The sequence below is a fragment of the Emydura macquarii genome, unplaced genomic scaffold (genome assembly GCF_026122565.2).
Source record: "Emydura macquarii macquarii isolate MOO-44397 ecotype Brisbane River unplaced genomic scaffold, CSIRO-AGI_Emac_v2 contig_1348, whole genome shotgun sequence".
In the NCBI taxonomy this organism is placed as follows: domain Eukaryota; kingdom Metazoa; phylum Chordata; order Testudines; family Chelidae; genus Emydura; species Emydura macquarii.
This window is the reverse complement of record NW_027131485.1, coordinates 11,416,299-11,441,028: the sequence shown is the minus strand read 5'-3', so window position 1 is coordinate 11,441,028 and position 24,730 is coordinate 11,416,299. Positions and strand designations below refer to the sequence as shown.

At 56.1% G+C, this 24,730-nt stretch overlaps 1 protein-coding gene across 1 annotated transcript; it reads right to left on the bottom strand.

Moving 5' to 3' along the window:
- Positions 1–13,165: 13,165 nt before the first annotated feature.
- On the bottom strand, positions 13,166–23,605 carry LOC137155132 (deoxyribonuclease-1-like). Its single transcript, XM_067551155.1, has 8 exons — positions 23,459–23,605; positions 22,450–22,538; positions 19,901–19,984; positions 19,397–19,512; positions 18,019–18,131; positions 16,803–16,957; positions 15,368–15,464; positions 13,166–13,219 (listed from the first exon to the last, which is right to left on the bottom strand). Exons 1-8 carry the CDS (start codon positions 23,603–23,605, stop codon positions 13,166–13,168), a joined length of 855 nt encoding a protein of 284 aa, XP_067407256.1.
- Between the last annotated feature and the right edge of the window lie 1,125 nt (positions 23,606–24,730).

The window sequence follows — 24,730 nt, the reverse complement described above, 5'->3', positions numbered from 1 at the left end:
CTCTTGTATCACCTGGTAAGCACTTCTCAACTTCTTAGGTTCTTTCTGCCAACTTAACTTCCTTGCCCTCCTCTCACCACATAGACTCCTAGACTATAAGGTTAGAAGGGACCATTATGATCATCCAATCTGACCTCCTGCAGAACACAAGCCACAGAACCTCACCCACCCACTCCTGTAATAGATCCCTGACCTATGACTGAGTTGTTAAAGTCCTCAGATAATGATTTAAAGACTTTAAGGTACAGAGAATCCACCAGCAAGTGAGTCGTGCCCTACGCTGCAGAGGAAGGGGAAAACCCCCCAGGGCCTCTGCCAATCTGCCCTGGGGGAAAATTCCTTCCCAACCCCAAATACGGTGATCAACTAAACCCTGAGCATGTGGGCAAGACTCACCAGCCAGACACCCAGAAAGAATTCTCTGTAGTAACTCAGAACCCGCCCATCAAATGCCCCATCACAGGCCATTGGGCATATTTACCACTAGTAGTCAACAATCAGTCAATTGCCAAATTAGGCTGTCCCATTATACCATCCCCTCCATATCAAGCTCAGTCTTGAAGCCAGCTAGGTTTCTTGCCCCCACTGCTCCCATTGGATGGCTGTTCCAGAACTTTACTCCCCTAATGGTTAGAAACCTGCATCTAAATCAATCTGACATTCCCTGAGCTTTCCTCCTGGCCATTCTGAGCTAGAACCACGTTTGAACTATTCACGCTCCTAAGCTGCATTTTTACTTACCCATTTTGCTCCCTCTCTTTACTCCTTAACCTTACCTTTTTTTTCAGCACACGTCACAAACACACGTGATTCACCATGTTTAGCGCTAGTGCTGCACTTCCATGCTCATCAACGTGTTCCTTTACAAGCGATTTAAGCGCTCCTTCACTATCGCTTTTATTACTACTATTAGCCGGCCTTTCATGGTGTTTTGCCAGGTTAATGTTTCGCTCAATCTATCCTTACATTTCTTATTTAAACATTTCCGTCCCACCTCAAGGCGCCTAGCTGCAGGTGCACTGCGGTGTGCTGTACTCGTGAGCGGTCCGCTGAAACTCTGCTGGTCCTGTCTTGTCAGACCCATCACGATTGCCTAAGGTCGCCATCCAGGCCAGCAGTATGTTACCAAGAATGGTTTTAGTAAGGTTTGAATTTATTCAGTGATTAAAGAGACCTCAGGATCAGCTGGGACATTTACAGTATCTATGGGCCCCTGTTTATTGTGGTTAAACCTTGCTTGCGAAATCCAAAACAAAAGAGTGCCATGGTGAAAGGTTTTGGCACCCGTCTCCTCTTTTCAGCCAGCTGGTATTTTTTCACTTTGTAGTGTGACTCTCAAGGCGTCAGGAGGAGGTCGGCCTGCCCGAGTCTGGCTCGCAGATCAGCAGGCTGGAGTGCGCGTGGGAACATGCCCGCAGAATGATGAGAGGAGCTGGGACAGGGAGCAAAGCCAGGCAGGCTTCACATAGGCTTCTGGTACAAAAGCTCCCATATCTGGGGACCTAGGTCCATAGCTGAGTTGGACTCGTCTTTGCTGCCTACCATGGACCAGCCAGTCACCTCTGTGGGGGCTCATGTTCCCTAGAAGTCTGCTGCAATCCTCAAGGTTTGGTACCGTCCCACTTCCTCCCCTCTCCCACACACATTTCCCCCTGGAATTCCCCACAGTCACCTCCCAGAGCGCCACACCAGGCACCCCTGCCCCAGCTGGGGAAGGCGAGGCCTGGCTCCCTCCCTCCGGGGCCAGATGACACTGCCTGTCGCTCTGTCCAGGACGTGGCTAGCACAGCCATGCCAGGGTCGGCTGAGGGCGAAGTGTGCTGCCTCCACATGCCTGCTTCCCTCCAGCGCACCACAGGCACGCTGTCCGATACACTCGCCCCTCGGCAGGAAAGCCAAGCACAGCGCCGGACAGTTCCCCTGAGGAGATCACTGTCTGCGCTGCTTATCTTGGGCCCCTGGGAACATTTGCAAAGGTCCTTGTGGCCCATGGAAGAACTCAGCCAGCTCCCAGCTCCAGGGTAGCAAGGCCCAGGACAATGTCCTGGCTCCTCCTAAAGTGTTAGGTAGCCATGACTTGTTAGTGATCTGCAGTGGGGTCTGTAAGGAACCCAGAGGGGAAGGAGATTGCAGGGTGTAGAGGGCTGACCTGCCATCTCTGCTGCAATGCCAGTCTCTGCCAGGTCCTCCTACGCTATGGGCTAATGGGCAGGGTTTAAGGATGGCTCTGCTTGAAAGCAGGCAGGCATCACTCTATGGGAGCTGGGTTATGCTCTGCGGAGCGTCCCTGGCGTTTGGTCTGTGCTTACAGCAGAGCCGAGACACCTCGGCCACTTGGCTCTCATGTGCGGCTGAGGGTGTGAATCCAATCACCAGATTCCTCCTGGTGTTTTGTGCCCAAAGTCTCCTGCCGGGTGACAGCACATGACATGTCTGCCCACAAAGCATCTCCTTCTAAACACTCCACAGGAAGGATCCTTGCTGTAATAACGGCCAGTTCCCAGAATTTCCCGTGCTATATGTTTTTGTGCTGGTGCCAATAGTCTGATAGCTCTCAGAGGGAGAGATCCAGGGCTTAATTTGTGCCAGGGCTCAGCCCCGGCACCTCTAGGTGTGGCAGTTTATTGCCCTGACACCTCTGGGCTTGCCACGTCAGTTATGAAAGTAAAAAAATGGCTTGAGCCCTGGGCCCTCTTTCATTACAAATGAAGTACCTGCAGGATTCCTGCCTTTGACACATGTTATCTACTCAAAGGCATCGCACACAGCCACGCTACTCTGGGCATAGTACTAATACAGCCACAAGCTTTCGCTGCACCCAGCAAGAGCAAAGGCAATCGCTCCCTCTGTTCTCAGCTTTTACGCTCAGCCAGTCTGTGTGGAGCAGGGAGTTGGGCTGGGGAGCAGATCTCTAGGTAGCCTACGTCTTCTCTCGTGTAGATTTCTCTAGCTGAATCTGCTTTACCCTCCACCACCTTCTCCGCCTTTTTCATTTCTGATCCCACCTCCCTATTGTGGATTGTTTTTTTGGATTTTTTGAGTGTCTGTCGCAAGTCCCAGTGCTCGGTTCACAGCCTTGATCCACAGTAATTCTTCCTCGCTTGTATGCCCCCCAAAACTTTCATCCCATCTGACTCCAAATCTTCCTTGACTTCTCTAGCTGTGTCATTCAGATCTCTCCCAGGCATCGCTCCAGGGTCATGCCTCGCTAATCTGCCCTTGCCCACCCTGATTCAGTCAAGGTCCAGGATGACCGAGAAGCCGACCTCCTGTTCCATTTATTTTAGCTGCTCAGCAGATATTTCGAGCATCTGCTTCCCCGCAGCTCATAATAACAATAATACCACCTTCAAGAGTGCAGACAAGGCTCTGCACAAGCAATAATTGCATTCGTCCACAGCCCAGCACAAAGCTACACACATTATGTGGATAATGTTGCCATCAGAAAATGAAAACAAGATGCATGCTTTAAAAAGGGAGGCTAGCTCTTACTGCGTTATTGGTGCCCAGCCACAGGTCTGGAGGGGGAAGCTGCAGGAAGCCGCTCTGCTCTCCTGGTTGGCCCGCAGTTCTGCTGCTCCGGCTGCCCCAGCAGGAGCACGGCTAGGAGGCCAGGCAGAGCGAGCAGGACACTTCGGTGCACGTTTTGGTTCCTGATTGATGCCTCTTTGTAGATGGGAAACAAATACTCGTCCCTGGGGAGGGTGGGGCTGCTTTGAGGAGTTCTCTCTTATGTTAGAATGAGATAAAGATGAGTTCAAGGGGAAAACCTATACATTGCCTAATTGGGAGCAGCTAATTTAGTATGAGGGCGGTATGAAAGCAAGAGAACAAATGCAAGACAAAAGCAGCAGGACCATCCCTACCTAGGCAGAGCGGAGAGACCTGCTTGCTCATGGTGTGTCATAGTATCAGGGGAATGCTAGCTCCACGCCTGGCCATCCTTCCCGGATCAAAGAGAAGCGGCCGCAGCCTGCTGGCTCACAGCTGGCCTAGGGTCTCTGGTGGGCCATAAACCAAACAGCCAAGGAGGAGAAGGGAAGCGGTGGCTTAAATCGACTTGCATGGGGGCAAATCGTAAGGGTCTTACTCAACCCTACAGCAGCAAAGTCACACTGGAGTCATAAGACTAAGTGAAACTTGGGCAGGGACCTCAGGCATTGGCCCCTGCCCAAGGAGATGTGATCGTCCTGAGACACCAGGTAGAGGCATATTAATGTACTGCTGCATCCAAGCCCTACCACCAGGGCCTGGGGACACGGAGGAGGAGCTGGGAGAGAACTTGTGATCCGGGGAGGGGAGGAGCAGTGAAAGCTGGGGATGATTCTCATCACTAGCGCATTGTGATGGGCTGACCCCCACTCGCCCTGCAGGGTTTAACAGGCCAGTCATCCCATTAGGCAGCTGATGAAGGAGGCTCAGCTGGGCAGGAATAGGTGGGGCCTAGAAAGCCCAGGAGCTGACAGCAGACAATCCTAGGAGAAAGCGATGTGTGAGTCGGGACCGCAGGTGCTTCCTGAGAAGAGGTTTTGGGAGCTGGTAGGTCTAGGAAGAAAAGGGGAAACGGGTAGGAAGGGGTCCAGGGATAAAGCAGTGAGGTCAGAGAGAGACAGCCCAGCTGAGGGGCCCTGTGAGCAGGTTTTAATGCCTAGTTTCAGAGAAGTTGGAGGGTTCCCCCAGGGCTGAGTTCCCAAGGCTTGTAACGTGCTCACAGCTTAGCTCCTCATTCCTGCCTGGTGCAGGGCAGTCCCTGAAATAGCCGTTGGCCCCAGCTGCAAATTGGGTGAGTCTGCCAGAGCCTGACTGCTAGCAGGGGTACAAACACCCGCGGTTGAGAGTGGCTGCTGTCTTGGAGCGTATGTGTTGGAGGGTGGACCAGCTTCTTGTCCCCAGCCTGCACCACACACAGAGACCCACTCACCAGCCAGCCTGTTTCCCCATGTCTTTGGGGGACAGCCTGCCCCCTCCTTGCCATCTGCCCGTGGCACTTTCACGGGCCATCTCCAAGGAGAGGGGGAATCACATGGTGTTTTCTATCCAGTAAGACACCACAGCAGTTACAGTGACTAATTATCTCAAGCAATAATCTACCATTTCGAAGCCACCTCCATCCTGTGCAGGCCCATGCCAGGTCACTCTCTGCCCCTCCCAGATTGTCCTGACGTCCATCCCCACATGAGATGGCCTGTGGACTTTCCACTGAGCTTTGCTATGAGTCCCTGGGGTGGGGGGCTGGGTCCTGGAGTCTCCGGAGACAGCACAGAGCAGCTGATGCTGAGAGGAACGGGCACGCTCTGCTTCAAGTGCCTCCTTGGCATCGGTCGCAGAGATAACCCTGCTCTCGTGAGACTCCATGGGAGCCGCGGGCATTCGCCACCACACAGAGCGGGCCCTGTTAGCACTCACGCTGCGGTGGGAGCTGCGGGTGTGCGACGCCTCTCCAGATCCTGCCTGGTGAGAGCCCAGTCCTGCTGCCAGCAAAGTGAGCAGCAGTGAGTTAAACAGGGGTGTTTGCCGTGACCATGCTCTGCCTCTCCCAGCCCCACCGGAGAGTCCAGGGGCTCATCAGTGTGCCCCACGCAAGGAAGGGGGCACCTGTCTGTTCCCGTTGTGCACGGGAAGGAGCTGAGGCTCAGAGGGGAACACCCACGTTGTTAAAATGACCTTGATTTTTACGTCCAGCACCCTAGATAACAAGCTCCTGCTGATGTCAGCTGGAGCAGCAGGTGCTGCCTACATCTGACCTGGAGGCCCAAGGCGCCAGGAGCTGGACACCCCAAATGAGAGACCGTTTGTGACAGTTTTGGACCTAAGTGACTTAGCCAAGGTCAGACGGTGAATCAGGGCCAAGCTGGGAATAGACCCTGATCCCGGATCTAACCACTAGGCACCATGGCCACCATTGTTGTAATCTGTGAGCAAATTAAGGACAAAATCCTCCTTTCTGGTGTCCCCTGGTGCTCTGATCCAGCCCTGGGATGGACGCAGCTCCTGGCGCAACTGGGAGTGGAGAACCTTCAGAGTGTTGTCTTTCATGGCACTTCAAATGGCAGGGAAATTCTTTCAGCCAGCAGAGTGTCAGCTTCTGGCCAGAGGGACCAGTTTTTGCTCCATACCACTGCTTAGTATTAAATGTGATTGTGTCTGTTTTTATGTTCTGGGTGTGCCTAGAGAGCCCAGCCGAGGTCAGGCCCCCATTGTGCTAGGGGCTGCACCCTCGTGGGGTGAATCCCTGCCCCAGGGAGTTCCCAGTTCTGAACAGATGCAGTTGCCAGGGGAGGGAGTGATAGGATATACTCCATGCCCATTGTGCAGCTGGGATGTTTCCCTCCTCTCCGTCCTTTCTTACTCATCTGCTACTGGAGCAGCCTGGCAGGTGTCATAACGCCTGGAGGTGTGGGTGTTGTCCCATTGCAACATTCGCAGGGCAGGATTCAATTATCATAGACAAATACAACAGACAAGACACTGGGAAGGGAGAGGCGGCACTGAGCCCTCAGTTTGGCATGGATTTCACCCTGAAGTCCTGAGGGAGAAGGGCCCAGCTTGCTAAAGGCACTGCCTCATTCTGCCTGGCCATCTGGTACAGGCACACACTTGACATCAGGGTGCCGGCTTCCCAGCGTGGGTTCCTGACCGCTGCCTGCCCTTGGTGCTTGCAAAGCGTCAGGCTGCCTACGTGCTGGCTATGCCCGCAGGCCCCAAAGGAGGGCTGGGCTGGCGCTTACGGGACAGGGCTGTGAGTCAGATCTCGCCGCACCTCCCAGCTCGGCAACAGACCTTGGGCAAGTCGCTTCCTCTCTGTGCCTGTGCAATCCCTTCTGTAAATGGGGCGGATAGTCCCACCCACCGGCCTGAGTGACATTCCTGGCTGGGCACAGCCAGGGCCGTAGTCGGCTGTGTGTGGCAAGGACATGGATGGCAGAGACATGGGCAGTGCTGGGGGAGATGGGGTATGGTCTCTGTGCCAGCCTTTCTCTGCCAGCCACTGATGCCAGCTGGGCATCTTGGTCCCGCTGTGGTGGAGGCTGGAGGGATTACTGCGAGGAGCAGGTTACATGAGGTTGCAGACAGTCCAGGAGCCAGGCTGAGTAAAGGCTGCGGTTCCCTTTGACATTGGCCAGGAATTCCCCTCCCCACAGCCTCCCGTGCCAAACAATCTCTCTGCTCCCTTCCCCAGGAGGTGCTTCTCTCAGCCAGCTTTCCTCCAGCCCCCAGGAGGGGTGAGAAGTGGGGCAGCCTGGTGACGGCTCCCCCTGGGGCCGGTGTTGGGGTGGAACCAGGGTGTTACCAGATTGATGGTGACGCTGGTGCTGCTCCTGGGCTGGGACCCTCTGAGCCCATTGGGACTGGCCTGCCACACCCAGCTCCCAGATCCCTCCCCGTGAGACGTGGCTGGGGCGACAGCTGGCTGGGCCACTAGAATCCAGGCTGGTTTCTTTAGCAGGGAACCTGAACTCGGCTGTCTGAGTGTCGCCAGCCACTCGCCCTCTCTGAGGAAGGCGTCAGGGATCCCTTCCAGGAGGGGCCAGGCACTCAGCACAGCCCTGGGACAAGACACAGGCAGCTGGGAGCTCACCTGGCAGCACTGGAAGGATCGGGGCACCGCTCAGGGATATTGATGCAGATGCTCCCTCCTCCTTTTGCCGGTGGGATCCGCTCTAGTGAGGGAACTGAGCCCCAGGCTCCTGCTGGGTCATGAAACTCTGCTCACCAGCCACCATGTCACCCTCAGGCTGGCTCTTTATAAGCTGACCCAGGAAGCACGGCTCAGCCAGGTGAGTGGGAGTTGGCAGAGGGTCAGAGCAAAGCTACTCCAGATTCCCAGGATTCCCCAGATCCAGAGTGGTGCTGGACAGTCTGCGTGGGGGCAGCTCCTCCCCAGACCTGTGCGCATGCACCCCAGAGAAGAGATGTTGGCCTGCCGGCCCTGATCTTGACAGCATCCTGGCTCATCAGCAGGAGCAGTGAGGAAAGGTAAGGGGCCAAAGCAAGGATCCAGGGAGGGAGACTCGCTTTGCTGGGACTAGATCCTTCCAGACCCAGAGGTGCCGCTCCAGAGGGAGGGAGTGTGGAGGGTAGGGGTCTTGGAGCAAACTCCCCCATGGAGCAGAGGCACCCCCTGGGGAGCGTCACCGGCCTGAGTGGGGGCAAGGAGATGCACAGCGCAGGCCTGAAATGCTGGAAACCCGACAAACAAAGGCAGTGGCATCGGCTCAGCCAGGGCAACAGAAACCTCCCAGGGGTCTTGCCACGATATCCATTATGGGACAGAAAGTGGGGGAAGGGCTCCCACAGAAAACGCCCAGGAAAATTTTAGAAAAATAATTCTATCCAAATTTCCCGCAGAGGATTTCCACTGTCAGCCAAAAACCGAACGTTCCCCAACCACATTTTTCCAGCCAGAAACCAAACCAAACCAAAGCAAACCAAAAATTGGTTTGGGTGCTGTGACACACTTTGTACCCCATGTACACCCTTACAGTGTGATCCGTGTAGCACCCATGGTCACCCTGACAGTGTAACTGATGCAAAGTGTGCCATGTCCGGTGTTTCTGGAATGCTCATGGCATACTGACCATTATTGTTGTGGTAGCATGTTCCCTGCAATGTCAGCCGTGCACAGATATGAAACCCTGCTATATCCTGTCCCCAAAGGATGTGTCTCATATGGTTTGAATAGATGCAGACAAACACAAAGCTGGGTTTCCACGCCCCACAGAGGCATGTGTACAGGAACCATGGACTGGCCTAAGCACCTGTGAGCACTTTGGCTCAAGTGGGAGAAATCATGCCCCTTGCTGGACAGGGCCGATCACCTGACCCCAGGGGGTGTTGGGGAAACTCGTTAAAAGCTGATGTGTCTTTGTCTCTTGGCTCTCCCCTGGAATCCATCTTCTAAGCAACACCAAAGACTGAGAATTACCCACAGGGAGGGGGAGCCCAGTTGCAAGAGGCATTGCAACCAGCCCGTGCGGTAAGCTGAATACAGACTGACATAGTAACCTTAGGCTAAGATGCGAGTTATCTTTTAGTTAATTGTGATTAACTCCTTGACTTATTAATAATCTGACTTCGATTCACTTAAAATCTTGCTGTAGTCAATAAACATGTTTGTTTTATCTAAAACAGTGCATGTGGATTGAGTGTGTGCAGAGACCTCGCTTAGAGTGACAGAGCTCGTGCATATCAATTTCTTTGATAAATTGACGGACAAATGTAAATGCGCTTGCAGGGTGCAGTGTGCAGCTCTGCAATCTGCAAGACGGCAGTTCCCGGGGTTGCTTCTGGGACTGGGGATGTTTGCTGGGGGTCTCTCCCATGAGTGGCTGGCCGGAGTGCTCCTTCACTAGGTGAGGGACCGATTACATGAGGGAGGCTGGGTGTGGCCGACCCAGGAGTGGGTGGTTCACACAGCAAAATGGGGTAAGGGGAGGCCCAAGAGTGAAGAATTGGGGTGACACAGCTACACACCAGTCCAGATTGCAGAGGGGAAACGTCACACGGGCAAAGCTGTTTGGGAGCTTGGGATTTCCCATCCAGAGCTTGGGAAGTCCCAGGAAAGCAGAGACTTCCTGCAAACACCTCAAAAACCCACATTGTCCATCAATACCAAGTTTGGATGGACAATTTGTAACCAGCCCTAGGGCTGGAGCCGGGCAGGGACAGATGCTCCGATTCAGGAGAGCCAGCAAAGCTAGGGCACGTGGGACATGATCAAGTGTCTGGATCAAGAGACCCAAACACACACCAGAAGAGTCTGATGGCAGCCAGACCCCAGAAGGAGTCTCCTCTAGGGCAGGACTGAGGCCCATTGGCAGGACAATGTGGAGGAAGCTTGTCCTGGGGGTAGGGAAAGCTTTGGACCCCACATCTTTCAGCACTGCAGGCTGTTCTGGAGTGGGGATTGTGTCACAAAGCATTTGTGGAAACGTTGTGGGTCTGTTTGTGGTCCCCTGTCCGGGAAGATGGATACCCAGCATAGGCACCGCCACGTGGCTGGCTGCGTGCATGTGACACCATCACTGAAAGGCAGGTGCTACTGCCAGCATCAGCCAAGCACAGACAGGCTCTGGGTGAGTGTGTGTGTGTGTGAGCGGACTGTGTTTGTATAGCTACACCTACTCTGCCTAGGTGATCACCAGGCAGGCCTGCTATGCCAAAGTGATCAGTTTTAGCTCTTCCAGTTTAAAATTCACTCTAACCTTGAACACAGCAGCAATGAAATGTTATTATCCTGATTATATGAGTAAGAGGCAGCAGAACTGTACTTAGCCTGTCCTAATTGAGGGGGTCACCCACATTAAGCACGGGTTGTGATACTAAATGCAAATGACAGGCGGGTGGGGGGGGGGGCAGATGCTCTTATCGGGTGGTGGGAATTTTGCGTAGGGAGCTGAGATACCGGTTGATCGTCTCCAGTGTTTAAAGATAGAGCTGATCCGAATGAACTGAGAGTCATTGTTTCTGCTCAGTGATCGCTAGAACTGGAATCACGGATGAGTGGGTCTAGGACACTGGCGTGAGGCCTGGTGTGATAGGCGGCACGGAGGCTGCAGTAGCAGTCAGGTTCCCAGTAAAATCACTAAGAACTGGGCTAAGTGCTGGAAACTCAGCTTGACGCAAGGGCAGCCACGAGTGGCAAGCCACAGCCGAGGCCGCGGTGAACAACGGCAGCGGTAGCAGCAGAGACATTGCTCGACCCTCCCATCAGGGTGGGTGGTGACCCAAGCGCCTCTGAATTCTGGGACTATGCTGACCTCGGACGACCAGTCGTGAATACGACTGTGATGGCAGAGGAAAAGGGGAGTGCTGTGTTAAAGGGCTACTCATCTGTCAGACTTTCACATGGCAAGGTAGAACACGAAAGCAGAGGGCATCCTCCCAGATACTGTGGGGTGGGGGGTGACTTATTGTTTGCTGCTTTGGACTCCTCGTTGCGGGGTTTCCCCAAATTAATGTGCAGTTCCCTCTCCCTATTAATGAACGTTGTCTTTGTTGCAGGCAGACATTGTTTGCGAGCTGGGAAGTAGTGCCTCCTTAGGGGCCTGGGGCTGGAGGCTAATTTTCCCAGATTTCTGGATGGGGGCTTGAGCTGGTTCTAGTTTTGTGATGTTAAGAGGAACTCCTGGATATTGAAGCCAGCCCTGGGTGCTGCTGACACAAGGGTTATGTGCCTGTGTCCAGACGCAAACAGTCTCCACTGCCACCAAGTGGGCCAAGGAGATGTAGCAGGAAACTCATTCTTCCAGCAGCAAAGAAAATGGTAGAGAAGAAATTACCAGGGTTTTTCCCATTTTTCCTGTCACAAGGTATAAAGTGAACATAAGAATGGCCATATGGGGTCAGACCAATGTTCTCGCTAGCCTAGTATCCTGTCTTCCAACAGTGGCAAATGCCGGGTACTTTTAAAGGAATGAACAGAGCAGGCGTTCATCGCGTGACCTATCCCCTGTCATCCACTTCCAGCTTCTGGCAATCAGAGGCCAGGGTGGGATGCTTCAGAGCATGGGGCTGCATCCCTGCCCATCCGGGCTAAGTGGGATATTTTGATGCCTTATTTAATAAATTAGAAGACTAATTAGTCATGGTGTAATTTGTAACACGGCACTAAAACCCTAGCCGGTGTGCGATCTCTCACATGCACACACGCACAGACTTCGTCACCCTGCACTAAGGCACTCCAGCTCCCCAGCACCCAGAAGGCTCTCTGAGATGCTAGGCACCCGCCAGATAAACAGGCTGCTTGCAGCGGCCTAGATGGAGGTTGGTTGCATTCACTCAGGGCACCACTGAGCTGTTCTGGGGGCTCCCCGGGCACCGTGGGGGCTGAATGATTGATTGCAATAGGCAGAAGCATTGCCACTCCCTGTCCAGTGAGCCACACGCCTCCCTCATCCTAAATCCTGTCTTCTTCCCACGGCCGCAGGCTAGGCCCTTCCCTCCCGGGGCTGTGCCACAGGCTTGCTGTCGCAGTGGCATCTGTTGAACAGGGACCCGGCCGTGAGCAGAGAAATGCCCCTCATTGCAGAATCTGTCAGCTCAGAAGAGCATACATGGCTCCCCCAAAAACCACTCCAAGTCAGATCCAGATGGGCCCATTTGAATGGAATGCTGTCCTGCAGGGAACAATTCCAGGCAGAGAGACGGTTACAAGAACAATCACATTCACGGAGTTCATGGAGGACAGGGCCATTGATGGCTATTAGGTCAGGGACACAACCCCAAGCTCTGTGTGTCCCTAAACCTCAGACTACCGGTTGCTGGGACTGGACGACAGGGGATGGATCACTGGATAATTGCCCTGTTCTGTTCATTCCATCTGGAATCTGGCACCAACCACTGCTGGAAGACAGGATACTGGGCTAGATGGACCACAGGTATGACCCTGTGTGGCCCTTCTTATGTTCTATGTTAAGTGTTCAGAATTCATGAACCAGGCCTGCAAAATCATGAGACTGGCTTAAAAACGATGAGATATACAAAATAATCAATGATGGGTTCTGTTTATTGGCCTGGTGGTGTTTGAGCACCCAGGGGGGAGGCGCATCTTCCAGCTTTACTCTGCAGTCCTGAAGGCTGGAACCTGACTCTTAATGAAAGCTGAGCATCGCCTATAATCACATGACTCCAAGAGCTGGGGCTTTATGAAAAACGCCAGTTAGCATGAGACTCAGCATAATAAAGTCACGCGCGTTGGCTTCTAGCTGGTCATCAAGCACTTATATGATTGCACCCAATTCGTTAATTGCACATACTCATTTGCCACAAAATCAGCTCCCCTCCACCATCCCTGTTGCCCAGCATAATGCTCCAGGATGCCCTGAAACCAAAGACTTCAAAGCTTACTAACTACATTGCATGAAATGATCCCCTGATGGCATGACGTGGATGTACCTATTAGCCAGGTACCCAGTAGGTGACACTGGTGGGCCATTAGATGCAGCACCTATAGAGGTGACCAGCCACGAGACTGTGCCAGGAGCTGCAGGCAGACACAGATTATCATAAACACTGAGATGCAGACTTGGGAGCTTGTTTGAAGGCGTTGGCGCCGCAACCAGCTGCAGCCAAAGAGAATCCGAATGTGGTAGAGGTTGCTTTTGCTGATAGCTCCGTCTCCTGGTGTAGTGGTGGACAGGAGCAAGGCTGGAGCGGGTGAGCCTCAGCGAGCCCTCAGAGTCACTTCCACCGGGAAATGGTCACTGATGGCCAAGGCCTGGTCACAGAGAAGAAAAATCACAGAGTTCTGTTGAGCTGCTCAGCAGGCATCAGACACAGCTTGTACATGACCGGCTGTTATTGCTCTTGTCCTCCCATGGAGCCTAGCAACTCCTGATGTGCGGCAGGAGGCAGAATGGGCTAATGAACAGCACGTGGGTCTAGGATCTGCTCCCTGCCCTGATACTGACTCATTGCATGGCCTTGGACAAATCACCTAACCCCTCTGTGCCTCAGTTTCTCCATCTGTGCAATAGGGATAATGCTGACCTTCCCTGTCACAGGGCGCTGTCAGGGTGAGTCAGTTAACATGCAGGCGGTGGTCTGAGAGCCTCCTACAAAAGATGACTCGTTTTCAAACGCAGGGGTCCCGTTAGCTCCCTGCCTTTGGGGAGAAGAGAGGCCGTGGGGTCTGCATGGTTTTAAAGGAGCTCCCGTGCAGCATTCCCATCAGGATTGTGAGCGCAAAACAGGGGGAAGCTATTCAACCCGCAAAGCCCCATCTGCACTCACCCTTTGACATCGACACCAGCGGCACTTGCTGAGCACGAGGCAAACGCAAGAATGATGCTGGGATCCCCCCCTCCAGCTCCTCCGTCAAGCTCAGAGCACTTCACAGAGGGGAAACTGAGGCACAGAGCGGCGATGAGAACTGGCCACACAATTCAAGTCGGAGTTTCGCCCTCTCCCGTCCTGCACCTCGTGGAGTCATTCACAGCGGGGCAAAAAGTGGGTAAAATGCTCCCAGCCTGAGGCCACCTCTCGATGCCCCTTTCTGCGCACTAGCCACTGGACCATGCTGCCCACGCAGCGTCCCCAAAAGCTTTCCCTCCTTCCTGCAGTCGACACGCATGCAAAACACAGGCGCACTCCCCCCAGGGAAGACCGCCTCATGGAGGGGGCTGAGAGTTCCCATGCCACTCGCCCCCTGCGAAACGGCTGCTGGGTGCTACCTGAGTGGCTGCGTCCACGTGCCAGCATAACACGGGTGAGCCACAGCGAATGGGCTGAGAGCCCAGCCCTCCCTACATAATTCACGCTCTAATTCCCCAGGGCTGGGAAAGGAGCAGCTGGAGGCTCCTCTCAGCTACGCCTGTGAACAGCTGTCTGCTGACAACTGTGGTTACCCCAGAGGGAGGGCAGAACTGGGCCCAGGATTGTAATCAGGGTCTGGTTTCAGGTTGGGGGAGGTTATACACAACAGCCATAAGGTAACGGCCACAAGCCGCCCCCTGCCGGGGTGGAGTGAGCTGTACAAAATAGAGCCAGCACATTCCTCTCAGTGGAAATGCTGTGTCCTGGGCAGGCAGCGAGGCAGCAATGTCTAGGGCAGTGTTTCTCAATTAAATTTGGCCACGGAACCCTTTTGAACTCCATAAATGATTGCGGAACCCCCCAAACTCTTAACAGTCTTCAAATGTCGAAATAAGCAAAGGTCAGCATTTCTCAATTAAATTACACTTACACTGGATACCCTCTGCCGGAAAATCCGGGACATCTTCCCTTTTTCGGCGGCGCGGAGAACAGCTGCTCGCGGAACCCTAACAGTGTTCCCGTGGAACCCCAGGGTTCCGCTGAACACCAATTGAGAAACACTGGTCTAGGGCCTCGGTCTCCATTGCCCTGTCCTTTGTGGGACACCAGAACCAAGGCTGCCCTTCAGATCCTGCTGTCCTACCCTCCTTGCACTCCCTTTGCACCAGGGGCAGGACAATGGAGAGTCAGACCCGTAGGCTTTCCGGCCTTGTCTATACACACACGTGGTACCACTTTTGCCCCACCCTAGTATGGATGGAGTTAGACTGGTATTAAGGTGCTTATCCCAGGATAGCTGTTCCCACCTGGGAAGGCAATCAGCTATACAGCACCTTATACTGGTATAACTGCCTTCACGTAACTATCCCACTCCTCCCACGCAGTTATTAAACCAGGACCAGATCTGTGTGTAGTTTAGTGGAGCCGGACTAGCCTTGAACTCTGAGAGATTCCCCACGAAGCGCGGTGCAGTGAAGACACCAACAGAGATGCTGTTTCTGACCTTGGCCCCAGACCGACTGCAGCTTGTGGCAGTCCCCGGCCTAGCAATTCGCTGCCACCTCTGCTCTGCGAGCACCCAGAGCCCAGGTAGGCTGTCAGCTTCACTTACATCCTCACGCTGCAGGTTGAAAGCCTCCTGGAAGTTGTTGACGCCGGCAGATCCGGCCACCGTTCCGCGCTGCAGCGCCGCGCCGCTAACCACAATCCTGCGACGTGCCACAAGGGAGGAGCGTTAAACACTGCGCTGCTGGGGCAGCTGGGCTTCGGGGTCAAACCCCGGGGAGGGAATGCTCTCTTCTGCCCCAGAACCATGCTGGGTCCCAGGGTCAGGGAGAAGAGTGCTGCTGGCGGGGCTCTGGACTGGCCTCCCCGAGTATTGGAGCCAGGGAGAGTGCTTGTCAGGATGGAGCGGGGCGCCGACGGTGTAGTTAGCACAGCCCTGGGAGGAAAATCCCTCTCCCCAACAGCCAGACCCCACAGAGCAACCCCTGGCTCTCAGCCAGCTCCAGCCAGGGCAGGACCTGCACTCAGCGGAGGCAGGTGACAGCTGAAGGTGGGGAAGTGAAACTGCCACGTAAAAAGGATCACCGCGCAGGGCGATTTCCAGCTACAACCTGCATAGGCCCTGCCCGCGCCCTGCTGGAGACAGCTGGACTGTGGATCGCACGGGGCGTTTGGTAACCAGCAGCACGGCGCAGGGCAAGCAGGGTTAAAGATCTTCCTGTCTGGGCTACAGTTGCTCTGGGGCCAGTGCTACAGGCAGTGGTTTTCCCCAGCTGTGGGGGTCTCTGAGTACTCCCAAATGTAGCCCTGGGGGGTGACGCACGGTGCTGGGGCATGGCCCATTTGCAGTCCTCTTCTTGTCCCTTTGCGTTCTCTCCCCATTATTTGCTGCCCCCAGGGCTGGCACTGGCCAGGCTGGGGTGTCTCTTGGGGCTGCTGTCCTTCCTCTATCTGATGCCCCATGGTGCTCACACGGTACCTGCCCGTCAGCTGACTGCCTTGCCGAGGGGCTGGTAGCCCTGGGGACTGAAGCCCGCTACCGAATGGTGGGACAGGCACAGCCTGTGCAGCGGCAGCTGTCCAGAGCCCCGCTGTCCATCTGTCCCAGCACCCGCAAGGGCTGATGGGGAGTCCTGTACGCCTGGGCCTCTCCGTCTGGGTTGCCAGGTACAGGCCCCATACTGGCAATGGGGATGGTTTCCATGCAGTGGCCAGCAGCACCCCAGTAACCGGCCTGGGATGCGCCGGGGCATCCAAACAGCCATGAGATGGCAGCACCATTCAGTCACCCCATCCGCCCTACAGGAAATGATGCTGTGCATAGACCAGAGCCGGGGCCAGGCTGTCGCGCCCGGATAGACGATGACATGGAAAAGAAGGCTGCTGTCACCTGGGGGGCCAGCACCCCCGACGGCGAGGGCCTCTAACCCCAGCATCTCTCTCGCCTACCCCTGACCTCATCCCACTCCCAAGCGGCACCCCCCTGTGACCCAGAAGCTCAGCGGGGGCTAGGGCTGATCAGCAATGGCCGCTCCCCTCACCGGTCGTAGGCGCAGTCGGTGTACGACACGGTGGTGTCCGCGCTGTCCGGGATGAGCCACTGGAAGGCGTCGCTGGTGCGCAGGCGGATGGACGCCCAATCCTGCGGCCTGACGTAGGCGCAGTCGGCGTTGTAGTCTCCCAGGAAGAGGATATTCTGCCAAAGAAGTGCCACGTCAGCGGGGGGCGCCCAGCCGTGCCAGCCCTGGCACCCAGCACATGTGCAAGGCAAGAACCTTCCACACAGCAGCCTCCCGGGGCCCTTTGCCGGGGGCGTCCTGGGCAGCCCTGCCACCAGCTGAGGTCTCGCTGGCTAACAGCGGCTCTGCGAGGCTGAGGTTGGCTTTGTGGCTAAGGCGTGGCCATCGGTGGCAGGAGACCGAGGCTCTGTCACTCCTGCTGGCTGTTCTGCTGCTCCCTTCTCTGCACCTGGGGCTTTGTCTTCCCTGGCGCCGGGGGCAGGAGGCTTTCCTGGAGCTCGGGTACAGTGTGAAGTCCTGGCACCACAACAACCTGGGCCGGTGGGGCTGTTGCTTCATTGGCAGCGGCCCCCACGCCTCCTGCCAAGGTACCCAGCCCTACGCTGGAGACAGCCACCCTCGGGAGGGAGCGTGGTGCCAACTCCCCCTTCGCCCCCACCCCACGGGTCCCTAGTGCACCGGGTGCGCTGGGTGCGCCTGTCTGGAAGGGCTGGAGCGAGCACCCTGGCTCCCACCCCGGGCTCTCTGCCCCCAGTGGCGCTGGGCCTGAGCAAACAGCCACCATGGGGAAGGCCAGGGTCCCAGGGGGGTTAGGCGCTGGGGAGAGGTGTGGCTCTGAGGCCTTCGGGCCTACAAGGGCTGAAGGGCTCCATGCAGATGGGCCTGGCTGCATTCGACCCAGATCAGCGCGTGGATACAGACAAGGAGGAAGTGGCTTCCCCAGCAGCAAACCCTGCTGGAGTTCAATGCCCAGCCCCAGCAGGTGGCACGCACAGGCCTGGCTGCTCCCTCCGACCATCCCTGCCAACCTGCACTGGCCTGTGCAGCTGGAGCGGCTTGAGGGGCTCCTCGCAGGAAGCGGGGCTCAGCGCGAGGAATAGACAAGCCAGGACCCTCCGCGGCCAAGGCAGCTGACGTCCCATCCCAGCAGCCTCAGACGAGATAGGTGGGGTGAGGGGGGGACCCCGGGGTGTTCATTCACACGGTGCCGGCTTTGCACCCGGCCGTGGTGGCTTACGTCAGTCGCCCACTTGTTGATGACGTCTAAGTAGACATCGTAGAGGGCATCGATCTCCGCCACAGCCTCGCTGGGGGGCGTGTGCAGGGGCACCAGCACAAACTCTTGCACCTCTGCCAGAGACAAGTTACACACAGGCATCGCATGTGCGTGCACACACAAAGCCGTCACCCATCCCCCTGCTCTCTCTCACACACACACACATCAGTGACTGTTCCACACAGGGGTTCACAAGCCCATGCTTTCTGTGTGGACACTCCCCCCCCCCAGTCAGAATCAGGCAGGACAGGGGTCTCCCACTGCTCCCTCTGTCTGACTGTCGCTCCCTTGGCCCATGGCAGGTCCCGCAGCGCTAGCAGCTCCAGTTGGCAGCGCTGGCCTCTCCCGGTCCCTCTGCGTCTGGGAGCCGCCCTCCTGGGCCAGTGCCACCTCCGGGACTGTGGTCATCCACAAAGATACTCGTGGATGGCTTTGTGCCGAAGCAGCAGTCTGCAAAGGAGGTTCCACCCCCCCACGCACACTTCCATGAGAGCTGCTGCGGAGGGGTTTGTATGGCAGTGTACGGCCACCCTTCCCCTCTCTGGGCTATGTGACCAAATCTGACCCCCAGCAGGGCTGGAGGAGGGTTGGATGCACTTGTCTCTGTCTATAGTGAGCTGATCCTCAGCCTAGGGATGCAAACGCCACCCCCCAGCCTGCCAGACAGGCATTGGGGTTCAGGTTCAGTGTCCAAGACCAGCCTCCGGCAGAGCCCCAGCCCCAGGCCCGCACTCCCCAGACCGGCACCCAGTCCCACACCCACCGGGAACTGCAGGTCTTGAACCCTCAGCACCAATGAGCTCCAACCCACTAAGGAGTCTCAGAATAGGAGCTGAACTCCGCCAGCATAGCCTGATCCCGGGCGCCAATGGGCCAAACGCTGGGGGTCGTTCCCAGCTTCCATATCCACCCAGCGTGGCTGGGATCTCCCTGCTCAGAGCTGCTTCCCTGGCCATACCTGCCCCACTTCTTGCTAACAAGCTCCTGGTAACCTGGCCCTGCCTGACACTGGACCTCGGTTTGCCCTCTGGCCTGTCTCAGACGCTGACTTCCTGGTACCAAACTAGGCCTGACCCACCGACGCTTGCTCTGACCACTAGGTCAGTTCTGGGCAACTCCCCAGGCCCAGCTCCAGCCCCGCACTCCCCATTTGGGTCTAGGCCTGTCTCTAAGTGGAAGCATCATTCCCAAATGCTGTGCAGAAATCTCCCCGGTAATGTCCCTTGTTCCCTGGAAGGAGGGGCCAGCATGTCTTGGGGACTTTAGCCAGCTGCAGGACGGATGAGGGAGTGGGTGCCCCCGGTGCCATGGGGCAGAGGCACCCCGGGGCCCAGCTCACCTGTGTGAGAGGAGAAGAACTTCACAATGAAGGGCTCCCGGCTGAAGGTGTCATTCCCGTAGGACTCACTGCCATCATCATAGAGGTAACTGTCCACCACCGACACCATGCCCGTCCTGCCGGGAGGAGATGGAACGACCACACGCAGTGAGGTGGCTCCCCTCTGTGGTGGGCCCTGGGGCACGCAGAGAGCAGCCATGGCTGGGCAGGAGGCGCCAGAGAGCGGGCGATGCCCTGCACCTCACCCAAGGAGAAAACACCTGCTGGGTCAGCAGAGGCTCCCTGGCCTGCTGCTCTGATCCCCCAACGGACCAGGCAGAGTGTGGACACAGCATGTGCAGGCCTTACTTATCCAAAGCAATCTGCAACTTCCAAACAGGTGCTGGCCTGGCTCTGCCCGGGCAGGGCTCCATCACCCAGCCCTGGCCAGAACAGCCGGGATTCTCCCCACTTCCCCCATCCTCCAGCATTGTCACTAGCTCCGGCTGTTTGCTGGCTCCTTACCTGTAGACAAAGAGGTACTGCTCCTTGTAGGATCCCCGGCCCAGGGGCTTGCTGACCACATAATTGTACGGCTGCAGCGACACCCTAGAGTGGATGCAGCAAAAGAGCCAGCAGTGAGGCCCCTGTGGGAGCAGGGAGGGCCGTGTGCACGTCCCGCGCATCTCCGTGCTCCTGCACCACCTCCCACCATGCCCGTCCCACCTCCAGCCAATCTCCCAGCCAGCTAAGCAGCAACCCTGCCTGCCTTTCTGCTGAGACGTCTCCCTCCATGCAGAGCCCTCGCCCGTCCATGCCAGGAAGCCAGGCTCAGCAGAGGGCGTCTCCAGGAGCATCATTCCTTCAGTATGTAGGCTGGCTTGACGTGAGTAATCGGATGCGGGGGAGGTCTTATTTCTTGGGAGATGGGATTAGGGAGGTAAACAGATCTGCGGGCGGGAACCACAATGTCTGTGCCAGCTGTGATCAGAAGGACCCTCCCGGGAACCACTGACAGTGGACAAGATAACCATGGATAAACTAAGCCTGGCACGTGAGCTGTGGTGAAGAGTAAGTCATGCCTGGACAGCGCGTGCGGTACAGGGACTGGGTCCCACGACGTGACCAAGCCAGCCCCAAAACGGGTGATGCAACGTCACAAAAGAAGAGAGCTGCTGCGTCCCTTTGGACGTGTGGTATGCCCTGTATCCACTCCCTCCACTTGAGTCTGATCAACGCCGCGTCGTTTTGCTGGACGCCACACGCAGACACCTCAGTGATGAGAGTGGAGTCGAACAAGGGTTGCCACCTGTCTGGTTTTTACCCTGGTTTTGGTGTCTGTGCCCAGCCGGGTGCCATTTAGGGTTGCCAGGTGCCTGGTTTTCGGGGAGCTGGTAACTCTATGCACCTGAGCCAAAAGTCCGGTTACCACAGGGCAGGGGGAGGCACCAGGTCATTAACCCACACGCCAAGCCCTGCGCAGCCAGGGCCGCCTCCTAACAGCAGGCAGGCTCCTTGAGACACCTAGCGAGTGACAGGGAGGGAGGGGAAGGAGTGAGCGATGGGGGCGGGGACTTGGGGGAAGAGGCAAAGGAGGGGCGTGGCCTGGGGAAGAGGTGGGGCAGGGGTGGGGCTTCAGAGGAAGAGGTGGGGCAGGAGGCGGGGCCTTGAGGCTCCAGTTGCCAGCAGCAATTAGAAAGGTGACAACCCTAAGCTGCTGAACTGAGTTCTTTGGAAGCCAAGTGGAAACGGTCTTGGAGGAACTCCTCACCCAGAGAGGTGCTGAGCCCCTGTGACCCCATCCATGTCAGCGACATTTACAGGTGCACAGCACGGACACCACCTCCAATAGACTCTGCCCATGCTTGGGGCATGTTACCCCTGGCCTGAGGCTGTAAATCTGCCTGGTCTCTCTGCTCTTCCCAAGCCCATTCCAGCCCTCTCTGCCCCTTTGACAGGCTTCTCTGGAGGAACAGGTGGCCCCGTCCCTTATCACCAATTCACCCCCACCCCACTTTCCTATCGTGTACAGGGTAGGGCCCAAGTCTGACCTCCCGCCAGGTTCACACTGGGTGGCCTCCACTGGCTGTAATGGCGTTACCCCGGAGATCAGAATGAGTGTTTACAGTCACTTTGCACTGGTGTAAACGGTTGCACAAGGACAGAGCAGGGAAGCCCGAGGCCCCACTGTTTGTGTCTCCCTTGCCAGCAAAAAACCAGTGTATTTTTGTAAGTCACCATTGGAATGTGGGGGGTGGGCTCTTGTCATCTTCACCCCCTATTTCCTCTTCTTTCACCCAAGCCATGGGCAGTCAGGGGGCTCAGCTTGTCAGCGCATTGCACCAGCAGCATCATGTGTGTATCACACCTCGTGCGCTGCACCCCCTTCCTCTGGTGAGATCAATCTCTCTGGCAAAGTGGGGGGCAGGGCAGGGCAGCTGGCTGCCTCTGGGAAGCCCTGGCACATGACAAAAGGGGTGTGGTTGGCAAAAATCTACCCTGGCAGCCTGGGCATGGGAGTCAATGGTGTAAACTAGAGCTGCAGTGAGGATCACAGGGGAAAGCTGCCATCCAGGGAGCCCCTCATTCCTAGCTTCTAGCCATGCCGTGCTCCGTGTCTGCCCCCTCGCTCATGTTCTCGGGGTATCCTGGGCTCCTCTGCTTGTGCTGCCTTTTGTATACAGGATTATGAAATGTGAAATGGCTTGAAATGTGCCACCTGGTACCATGGCATCCCCATGCCACGCTCACTTTATGTGAATGGCGGCGCACGGTGCCAGGCCTGGGCGCACCGGGCCCCTTCTTACACTTGTGCCTGTCTGCGGTCAAAAGCTCTGGTGGCCCACGGGGTGTCGCTGAGTCAGTTATGCCAGAACCACTTGCAGAGCCACAGCTCCAACGCTCGCTTCGTCTGCGCTGCTGCAGGCGGCCGCGGAGCCTTTCCCCGTGTGGACAGCCGGGTGCTGCACCCAAAGGGGCCTCATCTATATCTGCCCTAAAGCACTCCAGACCACAGCAATGGCTTAGGCTCTTCCCCTGCTTCTTTCCCCCTCCCGTCTAGGTGTGGAAGGCACCTGTTGAGCTCGTTCATCAGTTTCCTGACGGCGCTCAGATCAGCGTCGCGGACCTCCTGCACCACAGTGACGTCATACATCAGCACAATCTGGGGGAGACACAGAGCGCAGCACTGTGAAACTGAGCCTGGGGCGGGCTGCCTGTGCAGCGTCTCGCGCCACTCGCCTTTCTCTCCAGATTTCCTTAGGGGAGCACAAATGCTGAGGAATCAAAGAGAACGCCCAGCAAAATCCAGACCCCAGAAGAGTGGTGCCCCAGGGCCGACAGCCCCCTTGACCCACCAGCTAAGCCAGGAATTTACCTCTCTTCTGGTGCAGTGCATAGACAGGGAAACACAGGAGACTAAGATGGAAATGGCAGCTTTCATACTGCAGCTGTTCCAGTGGGGTTCGAAACCAACCAGCAGGATCCCACCAGAGCAGAGACAAACACAGCAGTGATTACACAGAGCATAGGATGAGTTTCACTGCCATGGGGAATGCCAGCCAGAGTGCCAGGGTTACCCTCTGCTTAACTCACAAAAACATTGTGGAATCTGAAGTGATTAGATAGATATATAGATGGATAGATAGATAGATGATAGATCATCTATGCCCATATGTAACCATCCAGCTGTCTATCACTTGGACTTGGTTTCATTTCTCAGTGTTATAGGGGATGGTGTGGCTGGAAAGTGTCTTCCTGCAGGGATCCCTGAACAGGGCTGAACTAGACTGTCTCCATTTGTAAGCGTGAGGACTAGGGCGTAACCCCCACAGAGGAGAAGTAGCACTAACCAGCTTTGCCAGCTCCTAGCTGGAGTAAGCCGAGAAACAGCCCAGCACTTGGCCCTCCATCACTGCCCTTTCGTTCAGGTTTCCAAGTCACCCTCGGCCCGCATGGTAGCAGCCTCTCCTGGTAGCAGCCAGAAAACACTCAGAGCCCCTGGGCCAGCTGTTTTGTGGAGTCTTGGGCACCACCAGCTCCTGCGAGCTCCCAGGATATGGCCCCTCCCCACCCAGCACTCACTTTCACGATGATGTCCGCGACGGTCTCGTTGGACATCTTGCTGTCTCCGAAGCTCTTGATGTTGAAAGCGCTGATTCTCAGGGCGGCGGCTACATGCAGGAAGGATGCCAGGGACAGCAAGGCCAGCGCCAGCCTCATGGCCCCCATCCTGCAGAGAGGAAGGGAAGCAGAGCCCCAAGGAATGAGCTGAGAGGTTAGTTACAGTCAGAACCTCGAACCTTGCTTGTCGCCTGTCACTGACCAGTCAGGAGGCTTCAGCACCAGACAGGAGCAGAGATGGGGGCAGCCCACTCATCCGTTAGGGGCTGGGCCTGACCCCACTGGAGCCAACTGCACTGCTCCTATTGGTTCACCACGAGCTGGCCCTGGATAGCAGACAAGGAATGCAGCTAATACATCCCCTGCTCCCCATGGTTCTCTGCTCCCACCTGCCTTGCTTTGCCTCTAGCCAACAGCAACCTGACAGCCAACCCTCGGTCAATGGTTCTGTGGGCAGCCGCTGTCTGCAGCATTTCCAGTGGCACTGAGTGCCCCTAGCCCTTGGCACTCCCATTTGGGATCGTTGTCTGCAAGGGGCTGCACTGGGATCCAAAAAGCCAGGGCCAAATTCTGCTGGTAGGTTCTCACTCTGATGTAAATCCGGAGTCACTCCACTGAAGCCCATGAGATTACAGGGGAGTTACACATGCGTACCTGAGAACAGGACTTGGGCCTAAGGCGGAGGTGGCTGACAAAAGGTTTTGCAAAACACGCAAAAGAAATGACCATTTTTCCTTCTGTCTGACATTTTGGGTGATTATTTTGGGGTGGCAGTTGATAAGTGGTGCATTGTTTCAAAGAAAACTTTCTAAACAAAAAGGTTTTTCGCCCAAATCCAGTGACTGTCCACTGAAACGTGTGCGTGCAGATGGTCCTGTGGGTCGAAATGGCATTTTTACGGAAAAAAGTGGAATGAAAAATTCGGGATGGACTCTAGCCCTCGGGACACCGCATGTTCGGACTGAGATTTGACCTCCACCCCGGTCCTGGGACACCCCAGACTCCTCCAAGGGCTCTGGTGACATCAGGGAACCTGGTTAGATCACAGACCTTAGGAGCCCCTCCTGCCCATCTGTGGACCTGTGTTCCAGTCAGCATTGCCCTTGCCCTGAGCTGTTCCGCAGAGCTCTGTCTCTCTGGACATGCTGCTCCTGGCAGCACGTAAGCCATGGCAGCACAATGTTTCTACCTTCTCCCCTCTCCATTCAAACCAACACTCTGTTGCCAGACCGG